The 23,227-nt window shown below is 42.7% G+C and overlaps 1 protein-coding gene across 1 annotated transcript; it reads left to right on the forward strand.

Moving 5' to 3' along the window:
- Positions 1-21,878, forward strand: WDR4 (WD repeat domain 4). The gene is made up of 11 exons (XM_051770842.1): positions 1-213; positions 1,507-1,569; positions 2,454-2,600; positions 4,861-5,017; positions 5,603-5,715; positions 6,736-6,796; positions 8,086-8,184; positions 13,345-13,409; positions 14,855-15,038; positions 15,924-15,993; positions 17,877-21,878. Exons 1-11 carry the CDS (start codon positions 32-34, stop codon positions 18,056-18,058), a joined length of 1,323 nt encoding a protein of 440 aa, XP_051626802.1. The 5' UTR covers positions 1-31; the 3' UTR covers positions 18,059-21,878.
- Positions 21,879-23,227: the final 1,349 nt, after the last annotated feature.

Here is a 23,227-nt window from a genome sequence, read left to right on the forward strand (position 1 = left end):
GACGTCACGGCGTGCGCGGCGGCGCGAGCGCATGGCGGGCGCTGAGGGAGGAGGAGGAGGAGGAGGAGAAGGAGCCACCGGCGATGGAGGCGTCGATGGAGGCACCGGCGGAGGTCGCAGCCCCGCGGCCCGCCCGACCCTGGCGCTCCGCGGGGCCCTGATGGTGGCCAGCGGCGGGGGGCGGCTGCTGGCGGCGCGGTGTGGGGAGCCCGGGTCAGTGCTGTGCGGGTTTGCGGCGGGGCCTGTCCGGCCGTGCGTGTGCCCTGCGGTGGGAGGTGAGGGGAGAGCCCCAGAGCCGCTGCCCGCGCTGCTTTTTGTGGCTTTTCCGCGCTTCTTGTCGGCGTCTTCTGCTACAGAGACCTGGCTTTTAAACTTTTTATACTTTCACGGTTTTCCTCCACGAGGTGCCGGTCACTGCTGTGTGAACGACTGTACGTTAACATTGATTATATATGTGTTAGTACGTACATATATATATATATACACACATAAATGCGCACATTTATATATGTGTGCACATATACATATATATAACATATACACGTATGCATATAACATAGATTATGCATATAGTGATAAATGTATACAACATATGTAGCAGAACATATAATAATATGCAGTTATATAATATATACACACACATATAATGTATGCGACATATAGCTTTTATTTAAAACTATAAATGTATATAATATACATATAATACAGAATTATATAGAGAGTATGTTGATATGTATGTGTGTATATATATATATATCTCACAGCATACACTGAGTTGGAAGGCACCCACAAGGATCATCCAGTCCAGCCCCTGGCCCTGCAAAGGACCATCCACAAGAGTCACATATAAAATAACTGTGTATTTGATGTCTGTGAGTAAGATGCACATAAATATCTCCAAGGTGGGTGTCGGAGGATGGTGCCAGGCTCTTTTCTGTGGTGCCCAATGACAGGACAAGGAGCAACGGCCATAAAATAAAACACAAGAAGTTCCGCCTCAACGTGAGGATGAACTTCTGTACCCTGAGGGTGGCAGAGCACTGGGCCAGCAACGCAGGGAGGATGTGGAGTCTCCCTCTCTGGAGACATTCCAAACCCACCTGGAGGAGTTCCTGTGTCACCTGCTCCAGGTGACCCTGCCTTGGACTGGATGATCTCCAGAGGTCCCTTCCAAACCTGACAATTCTATGATTCTGTGACTGGGTGAATGCTGCTGACACATAACGTCAAGTCTGACACAAGTGAAATATATGTAAAATACAGGGTTCCTTTGCCAGCAGATGATGATTTCTTTTTTGGCATCTGTGTGCAATCCAAGGTTTTAAGCTTTGGCCACATCTGCAGCGCTCTGGGAGCCCCCTTGGGCAGAGGTTGTCCCTCAAGATGGGGGTCAGCTGTGCAAGTAACCATGACATAAGAGCATGTTCCAAAAGAGTTGCCACCCTTCATAGTTAAGCTCATGGTTGTTCTAGTCCCGGTGGGTTTAGTCTTGTTTTTATTTTGCAGTGGTGAGAGTCTCTTCGTGTACGATTGTGTCAGCGCAGAGAAGAAGACCTTGGGAGATAAAGGGTGAGGAAATCTGCTCTGCAGTCTCTGTGTTCCTGGAGGGGGCATCTCCTCCTGAGGTGGTGTGGCAGCGAAGGCAATAAAAGAGTCACAGGATGACTCCTTGAGCAGGTGATGGGTTGGTTTTGCTAACCCTGATGGGTTTGTGTGTATGTTTTTCTTTGCTTCATTCCAGAGACGTCACTGTACTCTTTTTTATTTGTTAGAGAAACACCAGTAGTACAGGGAAGCTGTGGATGCCCCATCCCTGGCAGTGTTCAAGGCCAGGCTGGATGGGGCTCTGAGCAACCTGGTCTAATGAAGAGTTTCCCTGCTCAAATGGCAGGGGAGTTGGAATGAGATAATCTTTAAGGTCCCTTCCAACCCAAACCATTCTGTGATTCTGTAGTAAATGAATCTCAGTGATTGTTCTCATTCAAGACATTTATGTAAAAATGCTGCATTTTTTTATTATACCATCTAAGACAAAAAAAGACCCCACAAACCAATTACATAACTTCTCCTTCAGGTCCATTCTCTAAGTCATGAGAGTTCAAAACTGAAAAAGTATTTTTCTTAGTTTAAATTCAACCAGTGGACATTGTTTTACCTGTAGCCAGTTTTACTGATTTCACCTAACTTTGAATCAAGCTCTGAAAGCACAAACTCTAATGTGGTTGGTTTGTTTGTTAAAGCAAGTATTCAGGCAAGGCTTAGACTTTATATCAGTTTTCTTTTCCTTGGCTTTTTTCTTTGTATTAATGTTCAAATTGGCTGAACCTCTTAAGCATAAATAAAACTTTTTAGGATTTTGCTTGTTCTTCACGAGCCTTCGTGGTGGTGTAAGAACAACCTTCTCAAGGACTTCAGTGTCTCTTGTTGTGAACTATTCCCCTTCTCTCTATTAGGCAGGATGGAAAAGCAACAGATAAAGGAACTGATGACATCCTGGCTTTTGCCTTCTCCCCATCAGGGGATTATTTTGCCTTGACAGATGACAACAAACGTCTGATCCTGTTCCGGACAAAGCCTTCCTGGGAATGTGTTAGTGTCAGGTAAGGATGTTGCATATCACTTTGGAGTTATGGCTGATTGATTCAGAGTTCTGAAATAGGAGTACTTGGTATGTTGATATTTGTTATCACTAAGCTTTTTTGTTGTTGTTGTTGTTGTTTGGGTTTTTTTGTTTGTTTTCCCTTGCTCAAAAGAATTTAATGTTTTTGGGACTTCAGAGATATTTGTTAAGAAATGATGCATGGTCTGCCCCACACCAAGAGTGAGACTGCAGATATTTACATCATTGGCCAAGGGAAGATAATCTCTTTTCTTGTTCCAAAAGACAGTATTTACATCTTTAAGAACTGAAACTTTACCCACTCCTAGTGAACACTTCAGATTGGGGTCTGTAATAGTGATGCTGAGCAGTTCAGTGAGTACATTGTCTGTTTTGATTTGGAGGAGATGTTTTGGGGAGTTTGTGACTTTTTTTAAAGCCATCTCTTTAGAGGTGCTGCAGCTGTTTTCCTTCTGTACATTCCACTTGAGGAAACAGCCTGCAGCTGTCCACCAGAGGTCCTCCAGTTACAAGTTTTCTGCTGCTGCTTGTGACAATTGTCTGTACAAAAAAAAAAAAAAAGGACCAGGAAGGGCTTTCTGAGAAAGTAGCTGAGCTTGTGACAACTCTGCTTTTGGTGGTCTCTGACAAACGTGAGGCCCCGGTTGCAAACCAAAATGGAATGTCTGTAGCTTGGCTGTGTGTGTAGGGTACAGGATGGACCTCTGGTGGGTTAAACAGTGTTGGAGTGAGGAAGTAATCACGGCATGAAGCTGTGTCAGGGAGGTTTAGGTTGGATATTAGGAAAAGAGTCTTCCCCCAGAGGGTAGCTGGGCACTGGAACAGGCTCCCCAGGGCAGTGGTCACAGCACCAAGGCTGACAGAGCTCAAGGTGCAGAGTCAGGGGTAGGACTTCGATGATCCTTGTGGATCCCATCCAGCTCAGGATATTCTGTGATTCTGTGACAAAGCCAGAAATGGCAAAACTCTGTTCATTCTGTGTTCTGCCTTCCCTGCTGCCCTGCCTTGTGTGTCTTGCCTGTAACGTGCCCTGGGATAATTGTTTGGTGGTTTACTTTCTGCTAAAAGGTCAACTAGGACCACAGCTGGATTTTTTTGGGAACGTCATTACCTCCTATTAGGAAACTGGGAAACAGACTAAAGACTGTCTGCATGGATAAAGGAATGCCAAAATTGAGCTCTGTAACTTATATCTGTGTTTTGTGGCAAGCTGTATAAGTTTCGTGTGGTGCTGCCTTTTGTAGTCAGCTCATTTCAGACAAAGGGGAACTTTTGAATCTTTGTGCTTAAGATCCTGAGTAGAACAATGAATTTGGAGCAAGACTTATTCTTGTTGGCAAGGTAAACTGTTTTGGAACTGTGTTGCCTGGCCTGCAGTGTGTTAGTAGGCATTCTTGTCCTATACAATTCCTGTTGTTGTGGTGTTCCTTTAAACAGCCCCTAAAAATGATTAGAATTCTGTCTTCCTACCTGAAGTGTAGTATATTGGTTTTTTGCTTCCAGATGGCCACTGCATTTCAGAGTGGGTGAATATAAATGTCCATTCCACATGATCCTTGGCGTCCACAGGCCTGTGTTAACAAACAGGACATAAGTTTTCTGGCATATATGGTCCTTATATTTATCTGAGTAGTTGTAAGAAAACTGTTACCTGCTACACTGGCAACTGGAACTGTAAGGTGCTGGCAGATGATGAGGGAAAGTCAGAGTTCAAGTTCAGGGCTTTGCCTGGACAAGGTGCCCTGAGACTGTGACTCTCTGACTCAGGCTGTGAGGAAGGGCTTCTTTTTACAGCACAAAGTGGTGACTGGAAAAGTAGTTTCTACCCAGTTTTTAAATGTGTTGCTCCAAAGGACAAATCCTACCTTGTCTTTTCTGCGTGTTTAACTTGTATTTTTGTTATGGAGAGTGCAAGAAAGATCATTGGCCTTCTTTAGAATCTTGGCATGCTGCCTAGGCCAAGTGCTCAGTTGAGTAGGTACCAAAGCAAAATGCAGTCATGCAGCTTTTAATGATCTCCTTTTTTTTTCTCCCCCCCAGGTGTTTGCTATTACATAGTTCAGACATTCACTCGTTCTCAAAAGAGCTATTTCAGCCCCATAATGTTATTCTCATTGCTGCCATTTAGAGAATGTTGCATTTGAGAGGGGTTTTTTTGTGCAGTCTCTTGATGTGTTTTACTTTCAGACTTGCTGAATCTGTCCTCCAGAGCTGTTCAAGCTGTGCTATTTTTCTTTCAGGTTTGTGAACAGGAGATGCACAGCCCTGGTTATTACAGCTGCAGAGGATAAGATTTTCGTTGCAGACAAGTCTGGTGATGTCTATTCTTACTCAATAACAGAACCTCAGGCAGATGGAAAACTTGAGCTGGGTCATGTGTCTCTGCTGTTGGATGTGGTGAGTGTGTGCATTGTGTATCTACTGTACAAATCTGCATTCCTGCTTGTGTTTGTCCCAGATTTATGAGGGATTGTTGCTTTTGTCCCAGATTTATGAGGGATTGTTGCTTTTGTCCCAGATTTATGAGGGTTTTTTTTTAATATAATGTATGTGGACTGGATTACTTCTCACTTGAGTTCGTGTCATCAAAGTTTGGCAAGGAAAGAAGCTTATCAAAAGGGTTATCTGTTCTGGGAATGTTGAAAAAGATTTGGTGATGGAATATATATGGGAATTCACCCAGTCTGTCATGTCAGTTGAGCTGTTTCAATGTGATAAGTTTCTTTTTAGTGTCAGTGGGATTTCCACCTGTACAGTGGCTTTTACTGGACTTGGAAGTCAACATCACTTGTCTTAGTGAGGGAGAAAATTACTGTCATAAAGATTTATGCTTAAATTGTCAGGGGAAAAGAGGGACTTAGTGTTTCCAGCTGCCTTTTGGAATGAGCAGATACAGATAGTTTACTGCTTTTCTGTTTTCCTAGTTAAGGAGAATTACAAACCTTGAACTACTGGGCACTAAAACTCTCCCTTTACCAACAGGCTCTGAGTCCTGATGACCAGTACATCCTCTCTGCAGACAGAGATGAGAAGATCAGAGTCAGCTTGACAAAGGCTCCTTACAGTATTGTATCCTACTGTATGGGACACAGAGAGTGAGTTCATTGTGGGCAAAAGTCATTGTGTGCAACCCTTCCCTGCACATCCACCCTCAGTGTATGAAATTGTCTCCTCAAATCATATTAAACAAGACCCTGGTCTGAGATAGAGTCATTGAATGGTCTGGGTTGGAAGGGACCTTTAAAAGTGATCTAATCCAATCCCCCTGCAATAAGTAGGGACATCTTCAACTAGATCAGGTTGCTCAGAGCCCTGTCCAACCTGGCCTGGAATACATCTAAAAAATCAATATTTAAATTAGGAATGCATAAGAAAGGGTTACATAAAGCAGCTGTGATTGTCTTGTTTCACAGTCCTGAATTTTTTCCTCTCCATGGGGCATGTGGTGATTCTTGCTGGATCTATTTTGCCTGCAGGCACCTGCCATTTCTGCTTTGACATGAAAGTTTGTATTACAGTGACCAAATCTCTTCTGTTTTTTTTTACTCCATGGCCTCAAAATTGTGCCTGTTTTCAAAAGCAAGACTGTTCCACTCAGGTAATGTTCTGCTCAGGTCACTGTGCTTTAGGTTGCTGAGCTCTAAGATAATAATGAACTCCAAAAGTTCAGGTCCTCAGTACTCACCAAAGACAAGTCATGGTAGACACAGCAGTATTAAAACCATCACTGGTGTGTTTTAAAAGAATCTGTTGGTTAATGTTTTTAATGTGCATCATGAACTGAGAAAGGGCAACATGCTACCTGAGTACATCTGTCTCCACTGGCATTTTTTGATCTAAATGACAGTGTTCTCAACTGGGAGGAAGTCAGTAGAATTCCCTGAGTGCAGATGGGGAAATATATTTCTTTATTAAATAGAAAGTCAGTAGTTTGTGTAGTGCATATATACTAAGTACCATAGACCTGTTTTGTTCTTCCTCCTCATTATCTTGATGTGGAAAGTCTGTTTGTTTATTTTAAGGTTCTTTTTAAATTGGTGGTTTTTCTTACTGTGTGTGTTTAAAGACCAGAGTGTCATGCAAGAAAGTTCAACTTTTGACTGCTTTCCCTTTAGGTTTGTAAGCAAAATATTTGTAATACCCAACTGTCCTGATCTGCTGTTGTCAGCCTCTGGGGTATGTATTGCAATTTCTTTGAAAAAAGTGTTTTGTTTTCTTTTTTTTTTTAAACTTCAGACTAGTGGTTTGGCCAAGTACCTTGGGATATTTGGAATAATCTTTCCTAGTTTACAGCACAGCCTTCTCTCCTTCCCTCCTTTTCTTGGCTTTCTGTTCAGTATTCAACCACTCTATTGGTAGAACATATAAGAGCCTTTTACTATGCTTATAGTAAAAGCCATCTCTGGGATGGCAAAATCAATGTCCTGAGTATTTCTTCAACATGAATGCTTGCTTTGGAGCACAGACAGACTTCAATCATTGGGCCATTGAAGAACTTTGAATCAAATGGGCTTTGTGCCAGCCTGCCATGATGATGAGTGTCTTGAGAATGAACGACTTAGAATCACAGATTATTATTTTTCTGAGGTTTAAGATGAGGAAATTGTCCTCTCTACACCCTCCCATGTGCTTTCCCCTGTGAGACTCGCTCTGAATTATGTTCTTTTCAGTATGTTCTCATCCAGAGCATGTTGTGCAGAGGTTGCAGTGCAGTGCTGCACAGTGCTTGGGTGAGGACTGAAGAAGGGAGTTTTCCCTCCTTTCCCTCCCCAGCCCTTTTCCTAAATTGATGGCATCCTGCTGCCATGCCAGACCTGCACAGAGCAAGTAGATGGTGTTGGTCTAAAAGAAGGGAAACTGTTATTTTGTTTCCCAGACTGCCAAAACTGCATAGGAAACAAACAGTGTGTTCTGTGAAGATGTGAAGATCATAATAATTCTTAGCATTTGCTTCCCTGAGGCTCTTGTCCCTCTAATTATTTAAGCAGCTCCAGTGTTAGTGCTGTGCACGACTGTATTTCATTGTTAGCAAATGCCCTTTGATGACTCTGTTTTTCCAGAGAGGTGTTTAGCTTCTCTCCTGGAGGTTACTAAATCAAATGAAAATTTGGATGATAACAAGAGCAGGGGGCAGAGAAGGGCAACCTGAAAGAATTGCCATTAGAATGCTGAGCACATGTGTTACTGTGCTATTGGAGACAGACTTGAAATGCACTTCTCCAGCTACCCAATTTCCACTTCAAAAGGGGAATTAAAATTAGCATGATTGAATAATTTAGAATGGAGGGGAAAATTATGTTAATTAAAATGCTTTATCTGCAATTTGAGGTCTTAACTAAGTGACTATTTAGCAGCTTCTGTGGGGAGCTCTTCAGGGAAATAAGGTTTAGCTGAAGGCCATGAGTGGCTTCTCTTTGCCTGAGGTGCTGTTAGTAATAGCCTTGTGTCCACTTCCATCTGTTCAGGACTCGACTCTGAGACTCTGGGAGTATAAAAGTGGAGAAGAAGTGCACTGCTGTCAGCTAAGCAGCATCTGTGGGTCTGAGGCAGCCAAAACTGACCAGGTAATTTTGTTAAAAGTGTCTCCCTTCAGTCAGTGAGTTTAGAACTTATGTGAGACCTAAAAACTGTTACAGTAGCCTGGGATTTTGGGAAAGGAGGAAAGTCCCTGAAATCCATTCCCGTGTCTTGTGTGCATTTATAAAAAGTACCAAGCAGTGACCAGAAGAAGCTGCTTGTAATTCTTCCCAAATACAAGTTCTGCATGGTAGACAAAGCCTTCACTTGAATTTTTTTCCAAAAACACAGGTGCTATGTTAGCCAGGCAATATCTTGGAAAGATCTAAACATTCACCCATTTTTTAAAATGCTTAAAATTTCAAATGAAGTGTTAAAGTTGCAATTTTTCTTAGCAAAAAAGCAGCTTTGTAATATTTGTAACCAGTGACCTGCAGTACTGCCCTGTGGAGTCAAAACTGGACTTGTTCCTTTAGGTTGTTCTGCAGCTGGATAGTGTCCAGAATTAAAATCTATGAGTCTTACATGAAAACTGAATACCCCAGGGGCTCTCCTGAGCTTCCAGCCTGTACTTGAGTGGTGTCACACACACAGTTTGGGGTGCTGCTGTGATCTGAGGTGTTACTCTGATGTGAGCAGTCGTTCTGGTTGTGTTTGACCTCTGGTTTTGTTCTTTCTTGTGCTGTGGTGTGTCATAAGACCTGTTAGCAGTGAAACAGCACCAGTCCCTGTCCCAGCTGTGTGGATGGTGTTAAACCTGCTGCTGACCTGTTGGGTTGTTTAAAGAGTTACCACCCATCCTGCTGGGTGTGTTTGTCCTGGGAATGTCTAAAAACACTTCTTTCTCTGAAGGCCACAGCTGTTTCCCAGGTGTTAGGTAATGGGAAGCCTGTATCCATGCATGGCTTTTGAGACAGATCCACTGTGGAATCCATGTCCAAGCTGGAATTGAATTGACAAGCTCTGTCTTCCCTCCCTTGTGTTATGTTGTGGTTTCAGTAGTCAAAGTATGTTGTGCTTGGCCTCTCCACACAGTTGGGAGCCACTTGGATCACAGCTTTCAAGGCTCAGATATTGGAAATCTTTTGATTTTGGACCAGAGTTCCTGTTAGCAGGGATTATGGGTGGTATCTATATGGACAATTCAACCTGCTCCTGAGCTTGAAAGTGTATTTTAAAGCACACCTCAGCCAGGTACCTGTCATGCACATTCACAAGGCCTCTGGCTCATTCCAACTTGATGTTGGTGCTTGAAATATTTGAAGAAGCTGTTGCTGGGGTTTTTCACAAGTGAAAACCAGGGGTTACAAAATGAGGTGATAAGCCCATCTAGTTGGTATCCACTGATAGTCTGGGTGCAGCAGGATTTGAGTGAGGAAGGGAGAACTGAGTGTGAGGCACACCTACAGAATTACCATGTACAACCTTCTGGAAATAAGTGGCTCAGGGAGTAGCTAATAAGAGTGCTTTGTTGAAACAATGTGGTTTGGTAGCCATGCAATCCATGTCTGCAGCAACCTTGCAAGGAACTTCTTTTGGAGGGAATAATGGTTTTATTTTAAAATATTTTGCCTTCTAGGTTTATAGGATCACTGAGGACTAGTAAGCAACTAACTGTGAAGTGGGGAATCCAATGATTAATTTTAAAAATGCTGCTTGTTGCTTAGTCTGGCTTAGCATTTAGTAAGATGGCTTACATGTAAATTAACAGTGCTTGGTCTTACACTGAATCTTAACTTCACTGCTTAGAATTTTATCAAAATAATATTAAGCTATGTAATGGACTATAAATGTAGCATCAGATAAACTAACAAATTTCAAAAAACTTAGTTACTGCAGGCAGGAATTGATTTAAAAATATTTTTTGACTCTTTCAGAATGTTTTTGAAGGCTCTTGACTGCAGTTTACTAATACTTGCCTTGTCTCCTAACACACCTGATAAAGTCCCTTCCATAGGATACTCTTTATGCTGATGTCTCAGGAGAAATCTGGGGTGCTCTTTGTTTGAGGAGTCTCTGTTTAGCTTCTTTACCTCGGTGTGAGTAAGCAAAGACAGAAAGGGAAAGCCCACAAACCGTGAGCTAATAAATATAACACAGCAATCATTAATAAACCCCATTCCTGCAGTGTTTTGCACTTGTTCCATCCACTTCCATGTGTCTCCTGATGGTGGTTTTGGAAGCCCCAGGCTGTCCTGTTTCTTGAATCTGTGAAATCCTGCTGACTGCCCACCCTTACAGGTGTTTTAGAGGGAAAGGAGACTTGTGTTTTGATGGCATCATAGTGCTAGAAATGCCAGAGGTGACGTCTGGTGACAGTATTTAGTCATGCTGTGCATCCAGGTGTATCACAGATCATCTTCACAACCTAGTGAGACATTTAACAGTCTGAATTTAAGGAAACAATCTCTTGAGTCTGCACTTTACAGGTTGTAATTAGCACATTGTCTGCAAATGAGTCTGCAACCAAAGATAGAAGTGCTTTTTCTTTTCTTTAGTGTTATAATTCATTTTTACCATTAATAAACACTGTGGATGCTCTGAAGCTTGAGACACAGCTTGAAGCACAATGAGAATGGAATCATCAGTAATGATGGGTCATGTGAGCACAAAAATGTGGGCTTATTTTGCTTGGCAGATGATGAATATGTGTCTGTTTTGGGAATGTAGGAGTGTTTTGAGCAGTGTAGCATTGGTTTCAGCTGATGGGTTGCAGATCCTCAGTTCATTTTCCCACTAGAATGGGAGTAATTCTCTAATTCCATAGTGCTATATAAATATTTTTCCTGCTTCAGAGCTTTCACCTCATCTGATCCTCTTGACAGCAGAAGCTTGTTTAAAGTCCAGAATGTGAATTGCACAACTCTACCCCAGTGCACCAGTACAGTAATTTCTTATAGGGTCACCTCTTCTCCCAGATGACATCAAAATATAATTTTAACATGTTGCCAGACTGATAACAGTGTTGCATAAACCCTGATTAGTTCAGAGAGTATCAAGTGAACATCTGTTTATCACAGACTGTTCCTTTAGCTCTTCCTTAACTGATTTCATGGGCTTGTCCTTGACCAAGATACTACTGTAGGTCTTGCATTTCCTTTGCTGATTGTTAACTTGCCCACACATGGGAAGGAAAGAGCTTGGAAAGAAGTTACATTTTTTTGTCTCTTTCCAGCTGTGAATAAAACTTGGTTCAAAGCAAAAATCATCCTCCTCCTCCCTCCCCCAGTGAGGGTGGGGGAAAGCTGCTGCCTAATTGAGGTTCACAGAACCCTTTGTCTCTCTAACAAAGCACTTGGCTGTGTAGGTGGGCACTTTCCTGCATGTTTGTCAGGCAACAGGTAGAAAGGCAGAGCTTTATTATTAGGAATAAATATCACAGGTTTCAGCTTTGTTAATATATGTGTCTCTTGGCTTCTTCCCTCAAGTGTCTGAAGAACCCACTGGTGGTTTACAATAAATAGGAGCTGTCAGTTCTGCTCCAGAGCTGTGGTGTAAATGGCTCTGTACTGCAGAAAGTACATTTAGACTTATTAGCTACAGAGAACCTTTCTGGTTCAGCCCACTCATCCTACCAGGTATTGGGAACCATAAGCATTTTTTATGTCTGTGTGAAACAGGGGTCCTGATGCTAAATGTGGACTAACAACTTTATGTTTCTCCAGAGTAGCAAGAGATTAGTCCCATCTGTTCCTAGGAGCCCTGAAACATATCAGTCCTTTTGATAATGGTTTTTATAAAGTGCTCCTCTTCTGTACAAGCAGGCAATTGAGCATGTGAGTGAAAAGTCTCTGCCTGCTGTTCTTGCTTCCCTCCCATGAGATTGTATCACACAGTGGATCTTTTCTTCTCATTTGCTGGAGATGCACCATGGAACCCTGGTTTTCAGCTGTATTTATACCATTAATTAACTTTCCTTCCCACAGTTGGTTTATCTTTTAGTAGTTGCATCATGTACTGTTGACAAAATAGTTGTCTTCTGCTGTTAAACCTCCAGACTTGAATATTTGGAAGCTGTACTGCTTGCTTTGCTTCCTTACATTGATTGCAAAATTCCAAAACAAACACCCTGACAATGCCTATACAGCTGGTAGCTCCAAGGCTAAAATCCTGTGGTTACTCCAAATTCAGCTTCACTTAGTGAACCAGAGGTTCTGTCTAGTGACCAGTGTTGTGTTAGGGAAAGAGGTGAGGATAAAATGAAAGAAGACTTGAGGATGCATCAGAATCCTGCCAGCAGTGTCAGGAAGATGTATTTTCCCTGCCCTAAAGGAAATAACTCACTGCTGCTCCAGTAGTAAGGTTTTAGTCATCAGAAGTGCTGGTGTTGTCACTGCTTATAAAATATTCTTGAGAACCTGCCTTCTGCTGTTGCAGTTTTGTCTTTCACGTTATATAACAGATACTTCTGAAAAAGGCACCCCAGGACATCATCTTGCAGGTTCTCTGCTCCTCTCAAGTTCTTACTTCCCACTCAAGGAGCCACAAATCAGTTGTTATGTACTTCAAGTAGTATGGTTTGTGCAGCAAAGGTATTTATTTCTCTACTTCTCTCCCAGACAAAACTATATAGCTTCTAAATTAGGAGTGTGATGTGGGGTTTTTTTGTTGTTGTTGTGTTGGTTTGGGGTTTTTTTTAATGAAGAAAACGGCCTCAGGCAGTCGTTTCTTGTTCTTCAGAACACATTTTCTGTGGAGCAGTGTGGCTTCACCCAGACACAGGTTGAAAACAGCACAGCAGGGATATTAGAGATATTAGCTATGCATCACTGTCTTTGTTTTTTAACAAACATAACAGCAGCTAATAGCCTGTGTTTGTAATATCTAAGCTGCTGGTGCGATATTCTGGCAGAGCAGGCTCAATGTCAATGTTTTTGCCATCAGCATTTGTCATTTGACAGCACTGCAGGAGAGAATATTTGAAGGTGGTGTACTTTTCCTTCATGTGTTAGTTTGTCTGCTAAGAGTGGTTCACTCAAACCTTTACATTGGATCTCTGGAGAGTGTGGAAGGGAAAACTTTATAAACCAGCAAACACTGGTACAAAAATAAATTGGACTGCACTTTGAAGGTAATTATGTTGCTTAACTTGCTGTAAATTAAGACATCTGCTAAATTTTAAAGGCTGAGACGTGAAACGGAATGTGAATTTTCTGCCCATGAATGGTCTTAACTTACAAGGATGTTTCTTTTTCTATTCCTAATAGAAATACACCGTGTCAAGAATAACCTACTGCTGTCAAGGTGGTTATGTTGCCATTCTATGTGACAGGTAAGAATAAATGGAATAATGCCCCAAATCCTCCTGCAAAGGCAAGAGCAGCTTTCCTTGCTGGCTCTCACAGCATTCCCCCAGCCTGCAGTACTTGGTACTGTGGATCTCCAAATGTCCCAGGCATGCCTGTGGCCTCACAGGGAGCCTCTGAGTCCTTGTTTGCTTGGTCTGAGCATAGAGGTGAGTGGAAGGGTTACCCTGCTTGGTTCAGTTTGGCAGATTTTGTGATGCTTTTCCCTCACAGGAGGACACTCGAGGCTTGGATGTACCAGAGCCCTGTTCTCCCCAAATTGCTGTGCCTGACCCTGTGGTTTGGGTCCCGTTTTGTTCAGGGTGCTGTGGCAATGGAGCAGCCAAACTTCTGTTACCTGTAAATGGGTTCAGCCATTCTGTTTAAAACTGTGGAGAGGCCACATTGACTTTTGGGTTCAAATGTGTGTGTCTGTCTGAGGAGAGGGTGCTCAGGAGCTGATGGGCCTGAGCACTGGGGAGCCTTACAGATGCATCTGGTGGGGCAATATCCTGTGGGGATGGAAAAGCCCTCTTTCCTCATCACCTTAAGTCTGCTAAGGAAGCTGTTCTTCCTGACAAAAGCTTGCCAACAGGAAAGGGAGAGATTGCCAGAGCTGCCTGTACAGTGAAAGAGGCAGTTTGTCCCCTCAGTGGACTTTTGCCAAAGTAAGGAGCCTTAGCTGCTTCCCATTACACCTTCTGCATGGACATCCACACTGGCCCTGGAAGGGGAAGCCCTGTTCCTTAGCCCAGGGGCCACATTGTGCTCTGCATCAGGCTTTTATTTTCAGCTCCACAGCCCAGTGCTTTTAAACAGGTCTGTCATGGGGACCTGGTGGGCCACTCAGGAGGGAGCTCAAGTGTCCTGCCTCTCCAAGGGAGGTCAGGAATCTCTGCATGTGGAGACTGTGGTGGTTAGAGGAGAGAGTGCTGATGGGAGAGGTGGAAAAGAGAACAATGGCAGAGCCCTGTTCTTCAGCTGTGTCAAGATGTCCTGTCCCTTTCATTCCTTCCTCCCCTCCCTGGCATGTAATTCCTTTCCTGGTTTATTTTGGCTGGTGTTCAGCAACATATTCCTTCAAGCCCTGTAGGTCAGTGTGCCATGATACAACATTCCTTATATAAAGCTTTAGTAATCCTTATGAAATTTCCTTTACTGCCTTTTCTTTTAAAGAGAAGTCAGCACTGATTGCTTTTTTTTCAGGTAACACTTGAAAAACCATTTGACATGTTGGGTATTTACAGCTTCTGACTCAGATCATGTAATCAAACTGCACTTGAAGTGCTAGAGTATTTTTTTTTTTTTGCAGTTCCTGATGACTTTGCTTTGGCTCTGCTTGGAATTAGAGTGGGTGTCCGTAGTTTGCTGTACAAGTGATGGATGTAGGTGGATTTTGCAATGATGCTAATTAAGTTTTCCCTCTCAAAAGTATTCCCACAGTCTACATCTTTCAGCTCGATGCCACTGCCCAGCAGCTCGTTTACAAGCAGCAAATCCCTTTGCAGCATAAAGGTTGGGACATTGCATTTGGGGAAACGGGAGATCTGTGGATTTTGCAGGAAGACAAGGAAGCTCCTCTTCAGTTGTACAGAGCATGTGATGGACAGTGGAAGGTACCTTGCTAATGCTAACATCCTAAATGTTTTGTGTTGTCTTGAGGCCACAACAAAAATGGAGTTAATTATGTTTCATGAAAGCTGAAAGGCACTTTTCTCTATGTCCTGAGAAGGATAAAAGCCATAGATGCACATCTCATTCTGTTTCTCACCTGTGTTTAACTCAAAGGTGTCAGGAGCTTGTTATGAATACCAGTGTATCCTCCAGCAAAGCTGACATCTGGAACAGCAGGATCAAGCAGAGTGGTTGTCAACCATTGCACTCAGTATTTTAAACTGTTTCCTGGGTTAGATAAGAAAAAAAAATGGAACAACCAAATCCCTTCTGGTTTGCTCAGGAATGCTTTTCACACGGCCTTCCTTGTGCCTGCCTCTGAGGGATCCTTTGAAGGACAAGGCATTCTGGGAGTATTAAGGAAATTATTATTTTTTTTTTTCTCCGCTGAGAACAGGGAATAAATTTGGAGGGATGTGCTATCAGGTTCTCTGATAACAGCCTATTAAACAACTGGAAACTCATTTGTTATGCTTGTAAGTCCGCAGCTAATTATGGTCTAGTTGTGAAATGGTTTCAAATGAAACTTTTCAATATGGTCTTTGACCTTATGTGTTCTTGTGATGCTCCTTTTCCTCACAGATTAGTAGGTGGGCATCCATTTTCTTTTCATTTGAGCCCCAAAGCTTTCCCAGCAGAACATGAGATTTCAGTCTGGGTTTCAATACCAGTCCTGGGAAAAAGGAGCCCCAAAGAGATCACAAAAGGCTTACACTTGCTCTGTGTCACTATAGTCTTCTGAGAGCTGTTGCATTTTTCACTGTGCTGTGAAACATTAAATTGTTTAATAATCCCAGAATATCATGCAGCATTCCTTCTATTCCCAGGCTGTAACTGATGACAAAGGATTGCAGAAGATGTCAAAATATATTCAAGACAACTGGACGGTGTTTGAAGGTGAGAAATTTGGCCTGAAGGCCCAGGGAATGCAATTTTTGAAGCTAAAGAACAAGATTTAGGAACAAGACTAGAGTTGAGGTCAGTTCAGATGTTTTCTCAGTTTCATCACTGGGAAGTGAATGTAGATCATGAAGTGTGTTCAGGTTACTGTTATCACAAAATGATGTAGGGATTTAGAGCTGAATTGCAGGATTATAAGTGTTTTCCGTAGACACCTTATCACAGGGATGTGTCTCAACACCCTGTGACAGAGCTGCTGGAGTCTGTCTTCCTGCTGTCATGTCAAGTACTGTTGTTTGTCCTGTCTCTTGCCTGGGTGTGACACTTTTATCAGAGGTACAGTGGAGCCAGTTAGAATGGAATAACCATGGGAGGAGCAGCTTTGCTGTAAAAATGGGCTATTCAGATCCACCTTGGCAAGGCAGAGTACGTGGAGCCTGCTGTGGCTGGAAGGTCTGACCCTGGATGATATCACAGATGACATTGATTAATACCAGAGATGGCTCATTTTGTTCTTAATTTCTGCCCAACTTCCAGTCTCTGGCAGAAAAAAAAATAATGCCCCATTTACTAGTTCAGAAGCATCCAATGTTTCCAGGATTTTTTTGTGTTTAAAGAACACCCAGCTTTATTTAGAAGCTGAAATAATGGCAGTGGTGGTGCAGGGTAGAGAAAGGTTGTGGTATATACTAAAGTCTCAATTATGTATTGAGACTTTATTAATTGAAATTTCTCTCCTGTACTTCGCTGGGAGACTGGGAACCTTCCTTAAAGAAAGTGTTACAGTTCCCCCCAGTCTTTTGATCTGTTCACAGTGGCCATATGTAAAGATGGAAGAGTTGCAGGAATGTGCAGTCTGGTGTAAAGTCTCCTTAATATCTAGTGTTGATTTAGCATGTAGCTGTCATTAAGTTGGTCATTAAGTGGTAATTAAGTTGGTACAGTCTTTGAAATCTAAGTCAGGTACTCCTCTAGAAGGGAGGTGTTTGCATGTAGATGTTACAGGCTTAATAGTTCACAGCCAGGCAGATAATTAGGAGTATGAGGTCTGAGTGAAAATGGGCACGGAGAAGGAAAAAGAGCAGGCAGGGGAAGAGGTTCTGAGCATAATTAGCCCGTGGAACAAATGACTCTGATAGGAGGTACCCGGCCGTGTCTGCAGCTGGGAGAGGGAGGATGGCTCAGATGACAGGGTTCATTATTGTTAATTAGTAAGGGGAGGCTCACTTGATGAGCACTTATTCCAGTGCATAATTAGTGATTCAAAGGTAGTTACATCTCCTAAAAAAAAGTGATCATTACATTGTTTAAATCCAGTCTTACATTGCTTAAATCCAGTCTTAATGCCTGCATATTGTCTTTATTTAACCTGGCTGAGGATTCTGTAGGATTTAAGACACATCAGTCAGTCTGGAAGTATCACAGAATCACAGAATGGTTTGGGTTGGAAGGGACCTTAAAGATCATCCCATTCCAACCTCCGGCCATGGGCAGGGACACCTTCCACTATCCCAGGTTCCTCTAAGCCCTGTCCAACCTGGCCTTGGACACTCCCAGGGATGGGGCAGCCACAGCTTCTCTGGGCAACCTGTGCCAGGGCCTCATCACCCTCACAGGGAGGAATTTCTTCCCAACATCTAATCTAAATCTACCCTCCTTCAGCTTAAGGCCATTCCCCCTTGTCCTATTACTACATGCTCTTGTGGAAAGTCCTTCTCCAACATTCCTGTAAGCCCCCTATAGGTACTGGAAAGCTGATAAAGTGGGTAGGACCACAGTAAATGAGTTGAAATGCCACTATCCATAGTTACAGTACAGGAAGTAATTGATGAGACTGCTAAGGGAATTAACACTTGTGTTCTTGCTTTGCCCAATTGCAGGTTTTGTTGGTGCAGGAAGCTACTACAGACACCTCTACAAGGCTTCATTTGATAACATGGATGAATATCTACAGAGGAAGGAGGAAAGGTTACAGCAGCAGAAAAAGAAAAGGCAGAATCTACAATGTGGTTCCAATGGACAGACAAAAAAAAAGATGAAGGCCGAAGAGTCGTCGCTATGACTGTTGTTAACTTGTACCTTTTGCCTTGATGAAAGGTGGTGATCCAACTGCAGACTGTTTTTATATGTAAAATGTATTCTGGAAGAAGACTGGTTTAAACTTTTATTCAGGTTTTCAGGTAGGCTGATGTGACAACATCCTGCTTGCAGCACATAATGCATTTACAATATGCCTAAGCTTTAGCAGCACACTGTGTTAGTGGTTCAGTCCTGGGTATCTCTGGTGCATGATATATGAATATTGGAGATGGTATTTTCCTTAAAACAGGATCTTCTTTTTGCCTACTGTGTTCAGGCTTTCTTCTTCAGGTGGAAACACACCTGATGTGATTTTCTTTTGGTTTGGTTTCGGGTTTTTTTAAACTTTCTAAAAGTTTTCTTAGTTAATGTATCTAACTTAGTGTACCTGGCTATGGGAAAGGGAATGTAGCAAAATTCTTGCTGTATATGAGAAGTTTTAGCTGAGAATTTCCCTTTGTCTTCCCTTCAGTCTATATGGTTGGGATTCTGCCTAGTTTCTAATCCATTGCTTCTTACTTGTGAAATATTTCTATAGGAAGAAGTGCAAAAGTTGATTTTATATCTACAAAGTAAAAGTAAAATGTGTCAGTCAACTTTTGTGTTATTGGAAGACCCTTCTATTGCAATATGATCCTGCTGTGTCTGTGAAAATCATTTGAGAGGCCTGTGAGCAAAACCTGGAGTGCATCCTGCTTTCTTCAGCAAGAACTCTTCCATGTTGCAATTAGCCAAGAAATACATCTTTTTGAAAAGTTATCAGCCAGAGGCTTAGGGGATCACTTGTTGCTTCATCATGGGGCAGAAGATGTGTTCATTTACCAGATGGTATCATGTCCTGTATGGAATAAAATGTACTTTACAAAACCAGGTGTAGAAATCTGTACAATCCATTAAAAGCATTCAGAATGAACCTATGAACCATGAATAGTTCTGTAGGTCTCTTTATGTAGCTGTCCCCTCTGTAGTATCTGGACACTTAAAATTTTTGCACTCAAATTCTAGCTACGCTAATGTTTGAGACATTTTGAGATGTAGCTTGTTTTAGGTTGTCAGGTGTGAAGCAGAACTTGCTGTTTATGTCTGCTCAAATCCAGTCTTGTCCTCACTGTGTGTCCCAGAGGCCACAAGTCTTCCTTGCTGTTGGATGTCACATGGATTTTCATATTCCTTCTGTTTGGAAGTGCCCCTTAAAGCATGTCAGGTGCATTAGTACAGAGCCAGTCCTTCACCTCTGAGGTGTGATTTCTTTTTGTAACTCCTTTTAAGATAAGAACATTCTACCTTGGCAAAAGGTCTCTTTGGACAGAAATTGCAGTGTCAAGAGCGGTATCGTCTGTTCTGGTTAAAAGTCACAATTCTGGCAGGAGCTGCCCTGGCAAGAGTAAAATGTGAAGTAGTTTCTATTACATGCGGTTACATAAGAATGCATGTCCATAGAGATCATGGTCTAGTGTAGCAATTCAACCCCTCTGTCCAATATCCACGTATCAGGGATCTGAAGCATCTCATTTGGGAATCTCAAAAGTAGTTGGGTACTCTGGATAATGCTGGTAGTTTGCCGAAATCCCATGCTGATGAAAAGCTAGGATTAAAAACCCTGTAAATCCAGGGTGGTGTGAGGTGAAAACCTTTAGGATTGTATCTGGAACAGTAACTATGGGGGTACAACACCGGTGACGAGTATTTTTCTTGGTCCTCAAGAAGGGATGAGAAATTGCCATCTGAAGTGCTTGATACTGGGTAGGAACGGTGGCTTGGAGACTGGAACACCTGCTGCATGATGGTGGCTGTTAAAGCTTTATAGTTCTTCTATTTATCTGTCTTATTTGAGAGCAGCTCTAGGGAAGGCAGCTGGGGAGTCAATTAAGGAAACTTCGTGATTGTTTGGGAGAAGAGTTTGCTATTGTGCAGGTTCAGTACAATCATACCAGAAATAGGCCAGTATTCACACTGCCTGTGAACCAGACAGGACAGGAGGAAAAGGTTCTGACTGGATTTTTTGCTAGCTGTGATAAAGGAATGAATTTTTACCCCTCATGAAGCCTGCTGATACAATGCCAGCTGCAACATTTTTGAACAAATTTGAATCTGCAGCAGGAGTCTGTTTTGGATCACTTCTGCATGTCACCAAGTATGCTGGTTTTGGGGTGGTGGTGTGAGCTAAAGACAGGGCTTTTTGTGTCAACAAAGCATTATTTTTGCCAAGTCTTCTGAGGTCATGTGGGCTGGTCCCAAGAATTGCTCTGATGCTCTAACCTGAGCACGGGATAGATGTGGGGATCACGGAGTGGTTTGGGTTGGAAGGGACCTTAAAGATCATCCAGTTCCAACCCCCTGCCTTGGGCAGGGAACCTCTCACTAGACCAGGTTATTCAAAGCCCTGTCCAACTCGGCCTTGAACACTTCCAGGGATGCTGGAAGCTGTGTGCATGCAGGGCTGACACGGCAAGTCACCTCTTCTCTGTGACATTCCTGCTCACCAGAGGTTTTGCCAAGTCCTGCCTTGTGTTTAGCAGCTTTGATGTTGAGTGTTAGGAGTCCATGTGCATAAACAAAACCATTTACTCATAGAGGAGGAAAATCTTCTGAGGACAACACAGGTAACTGTTTTTGGTGGGTTGGTGACAGATCCTTTGTGGGGTTTCAGCGTGAACATCAATATTGTTACACTTCTAAAGGATCAGAGACTGACATGGCAATTCCTATCCCTGAGGGATATTTTTCCCCAACCACTTTCTCAGCACAGGGTAGACCTTGACAGTGATCCTTACCCTGCCTACTGTCCTGGAAGAAACCCAAAATTTCTTCCAGTGCTTGAACTCATGACAGATCGTGGTGCGTGGGAGTGACATGAGATGTGATATCTGGCAGATGGTTCAGGCCTTTTTGTTCTTTTTTCCTGCAAGTTTTCCTCGCCTTTCCTATTTCATTTCATGTTTCCTTTTCTGCACACAACAGGTCCTGAGCTTCAGTGCTGAGACCATCTGTGTGTCTGTGGATTGCTTTGAAGGGATCCATGAAAAGTGATCAGAGAAAGGAAACTTGCTGGAAGGTCTAAATCCTTCTTTTAGACATTTTCCAATGTGCCTTGGTTGGAAAACACCCGCAGATCATTAAAAGGGAGTGAATACCACTGCTGCAGAGGGAGACAACACTCCTCTCCCTGGTATTTGAACTATTTCTTTCTAGTGGTTAAACCTGATGTCACTTGCTTGTGTTTATTTTCTGAACTTGAACCAAAGCCTGTATCTGTGCCTGGCAAAAAGAGGATGGGTCAAGGAGGGTGTAGTTTTATAGCAGAACTGGAAGCTCTCAAACCATTGCAAGGGATATTTGTAGGCCATGGGAGTTCACCCCACACTGCACTAGAATTTTTTGTGGTGGTTGTGCATCTCCCCTGCTTCTGTCCTGAGCACTGACAATCCCAGGAGCTTTTAAAAATGCAGGTAGGGAAAAAGTTGAAACAATAACGTGTTTCTTTGCCTCAGCATTTTAAACCAAAACATAAGCTTCCTACTCCCATTACTGGGATTTCACCAAAACCCCTTCAGGAACACATTGTTAAACAGTGTGACCTTTTATCTGTCATAACAGGAAGGAATTCTAACCAAATGCAGCCCAGTAGTAATGCTTTAGAACATTCCTTATATTTTTAACAAAACTTTGAAAGCCAATTTATTGTATAAACAAAACAAATCTGTAAACAAAAATGTTCCTTTCTTTGAAAAAAAGAAAAAAAACCAATACAATGTAGTTTCTGTATCTTCAGGCTAATAAAAACTTGCTGCCAATTTCAGTACACTCCAAAATCTGCTTCAGCTTTCTTTGCTGAACTGTTTTGTATGAAGTGTGAAAAGCCCTACAGTCTTAAGTCTTGCTGATTGTCCCTGCTGCCATCTGTCCTGGAGATGTGGTGTGAATGAGAGCAGGATGACCTGGAGTGTGGTGGTTCACAAATGGGGAAGAAGGCTGGATGTGATTTGTCAATAGTTGTAGATGCAGAGGCTGGAAAGAAGAAGGGCTGGAGGACTGTATGTTGATTCCCAATGCATTTGCACAGGTTATCATCCACTTCTGAATACCAGGGTTCTGGAAAATCCTGCAAGGACTTGAAGCAAAGTCTATTCCACTCCTGAAGTGGTCATTGCTTGATAACCCACATCAGCACTTTTTTACCCAGTCACCTGCACATCTCCCTCCCTCAGACAGGTTAAGGTCAGAGCAGGAACTGTGTGGAGAGAAATCTCTTGTGGACTGGCATGACTCTGGAAGTCAAAGGAACTGCTGAGGGATAAGCCAGGGGCAGCAAGGAGATGAACTGTCCCTGCAGGTAGGGACCAAGTGCAAGTCCCATGTAGTGCACCACATCTGGCAAGCCTGTGATGCCAGGCCACCATGTCCCCATGTCATGGGGATGAGCAGCTAAAATCCATCAGAGCTCATCTCCAAATTGAGCTACCCTGGCTGTGGGTGCCTTGAAGGCTGGACCACACCTGTGAGTAACCATGAAAATGGATGAAGAACGTGTTGTGTGACCTGATGCTTTGTGTTTGAGACTGCTCACAGCATCAGCAATGTCCTTTTTCCCCCCCCTTTCCTTTACCATTAGTAGAAATAATTTGCATAGGCATGAGGTGGATGTTCTGATGTGCACAACCTGAACATCCAGGAGTGGCTGCCCCTTGTTTCCTAATCAGTACAGCCTTGAGTTTCAACAGTTTTTGGTAAGTTTGGTGAGTCAGTGCCCATTGGATATGGGAGTTAGGTTCAGTTGGTTGTTTGATTCATCTCTTAATTTGAACAGCACATTACAGCTAATATTTTTAGCTCCAGAGAATCAGCACCAAGTAAATACAGGTAGAAGCAAACAGGACATGAACACAGCCAAGGAGCCCCCTCTGCTTCTGTAAACAGCAAGACTCAAACTCTCAATGGAAAAGGGTTGTACACTTGCTCACCTGTCTCAGATCTATCACATTTACACCTTCAAGCAGCATATAGTACTTCTGCATGTTGCCCATAGGGATAATAAAAATTTAATAGTCCTATCTGGAATGGAAATTTTGATTTTTGGGCTGTTAGACCTAATCGTATATATTTATATAAGTATGAAAGTATATATGTAAGAAACCCCACATCAAACAGAAAA

Source organism: Manacus candei, unplaced genomic scaffold, assembly GCF_025592945.1.
Source record: "Manacus candei isolate 608988 ecotype Guabito, Panama unplaced genomic scaffold, ASM2559294v1 h1tg000126l, whole genome shotgun sequence".
In the NCBI taxonomy this organism is placed as follows: Eukaryota; Metazoa; Chordata; class Aves; order Passeriformes; family Pipridae; genus Manacus; species Manacus candei.

Bases quoted from the DNA above. Each gene is read 5' to 3' on its own strand.
- WDR4 (XM_051770842.1), top strand. From the start codon at position 32: ATGGCGGGCGCTGAGGGAGGAGGAGGAGGAGGAGGAGAAGGAGCCACC. The intron at 5,018-5,602 runs GTGAGTGTGTGC...CTTTACCAACAG, and splicing joins TGTCTCTGCTGTTGGATGTG to GCTCTGAGTCCTGATGACCA. The intron at 15,039-15,923 runs GTACCTTGCTAA...TTCTATTCCCAG, and splicing joins CATGTGATGGACAGTGGAAG to GCTGTAACTGATGACAAAGG.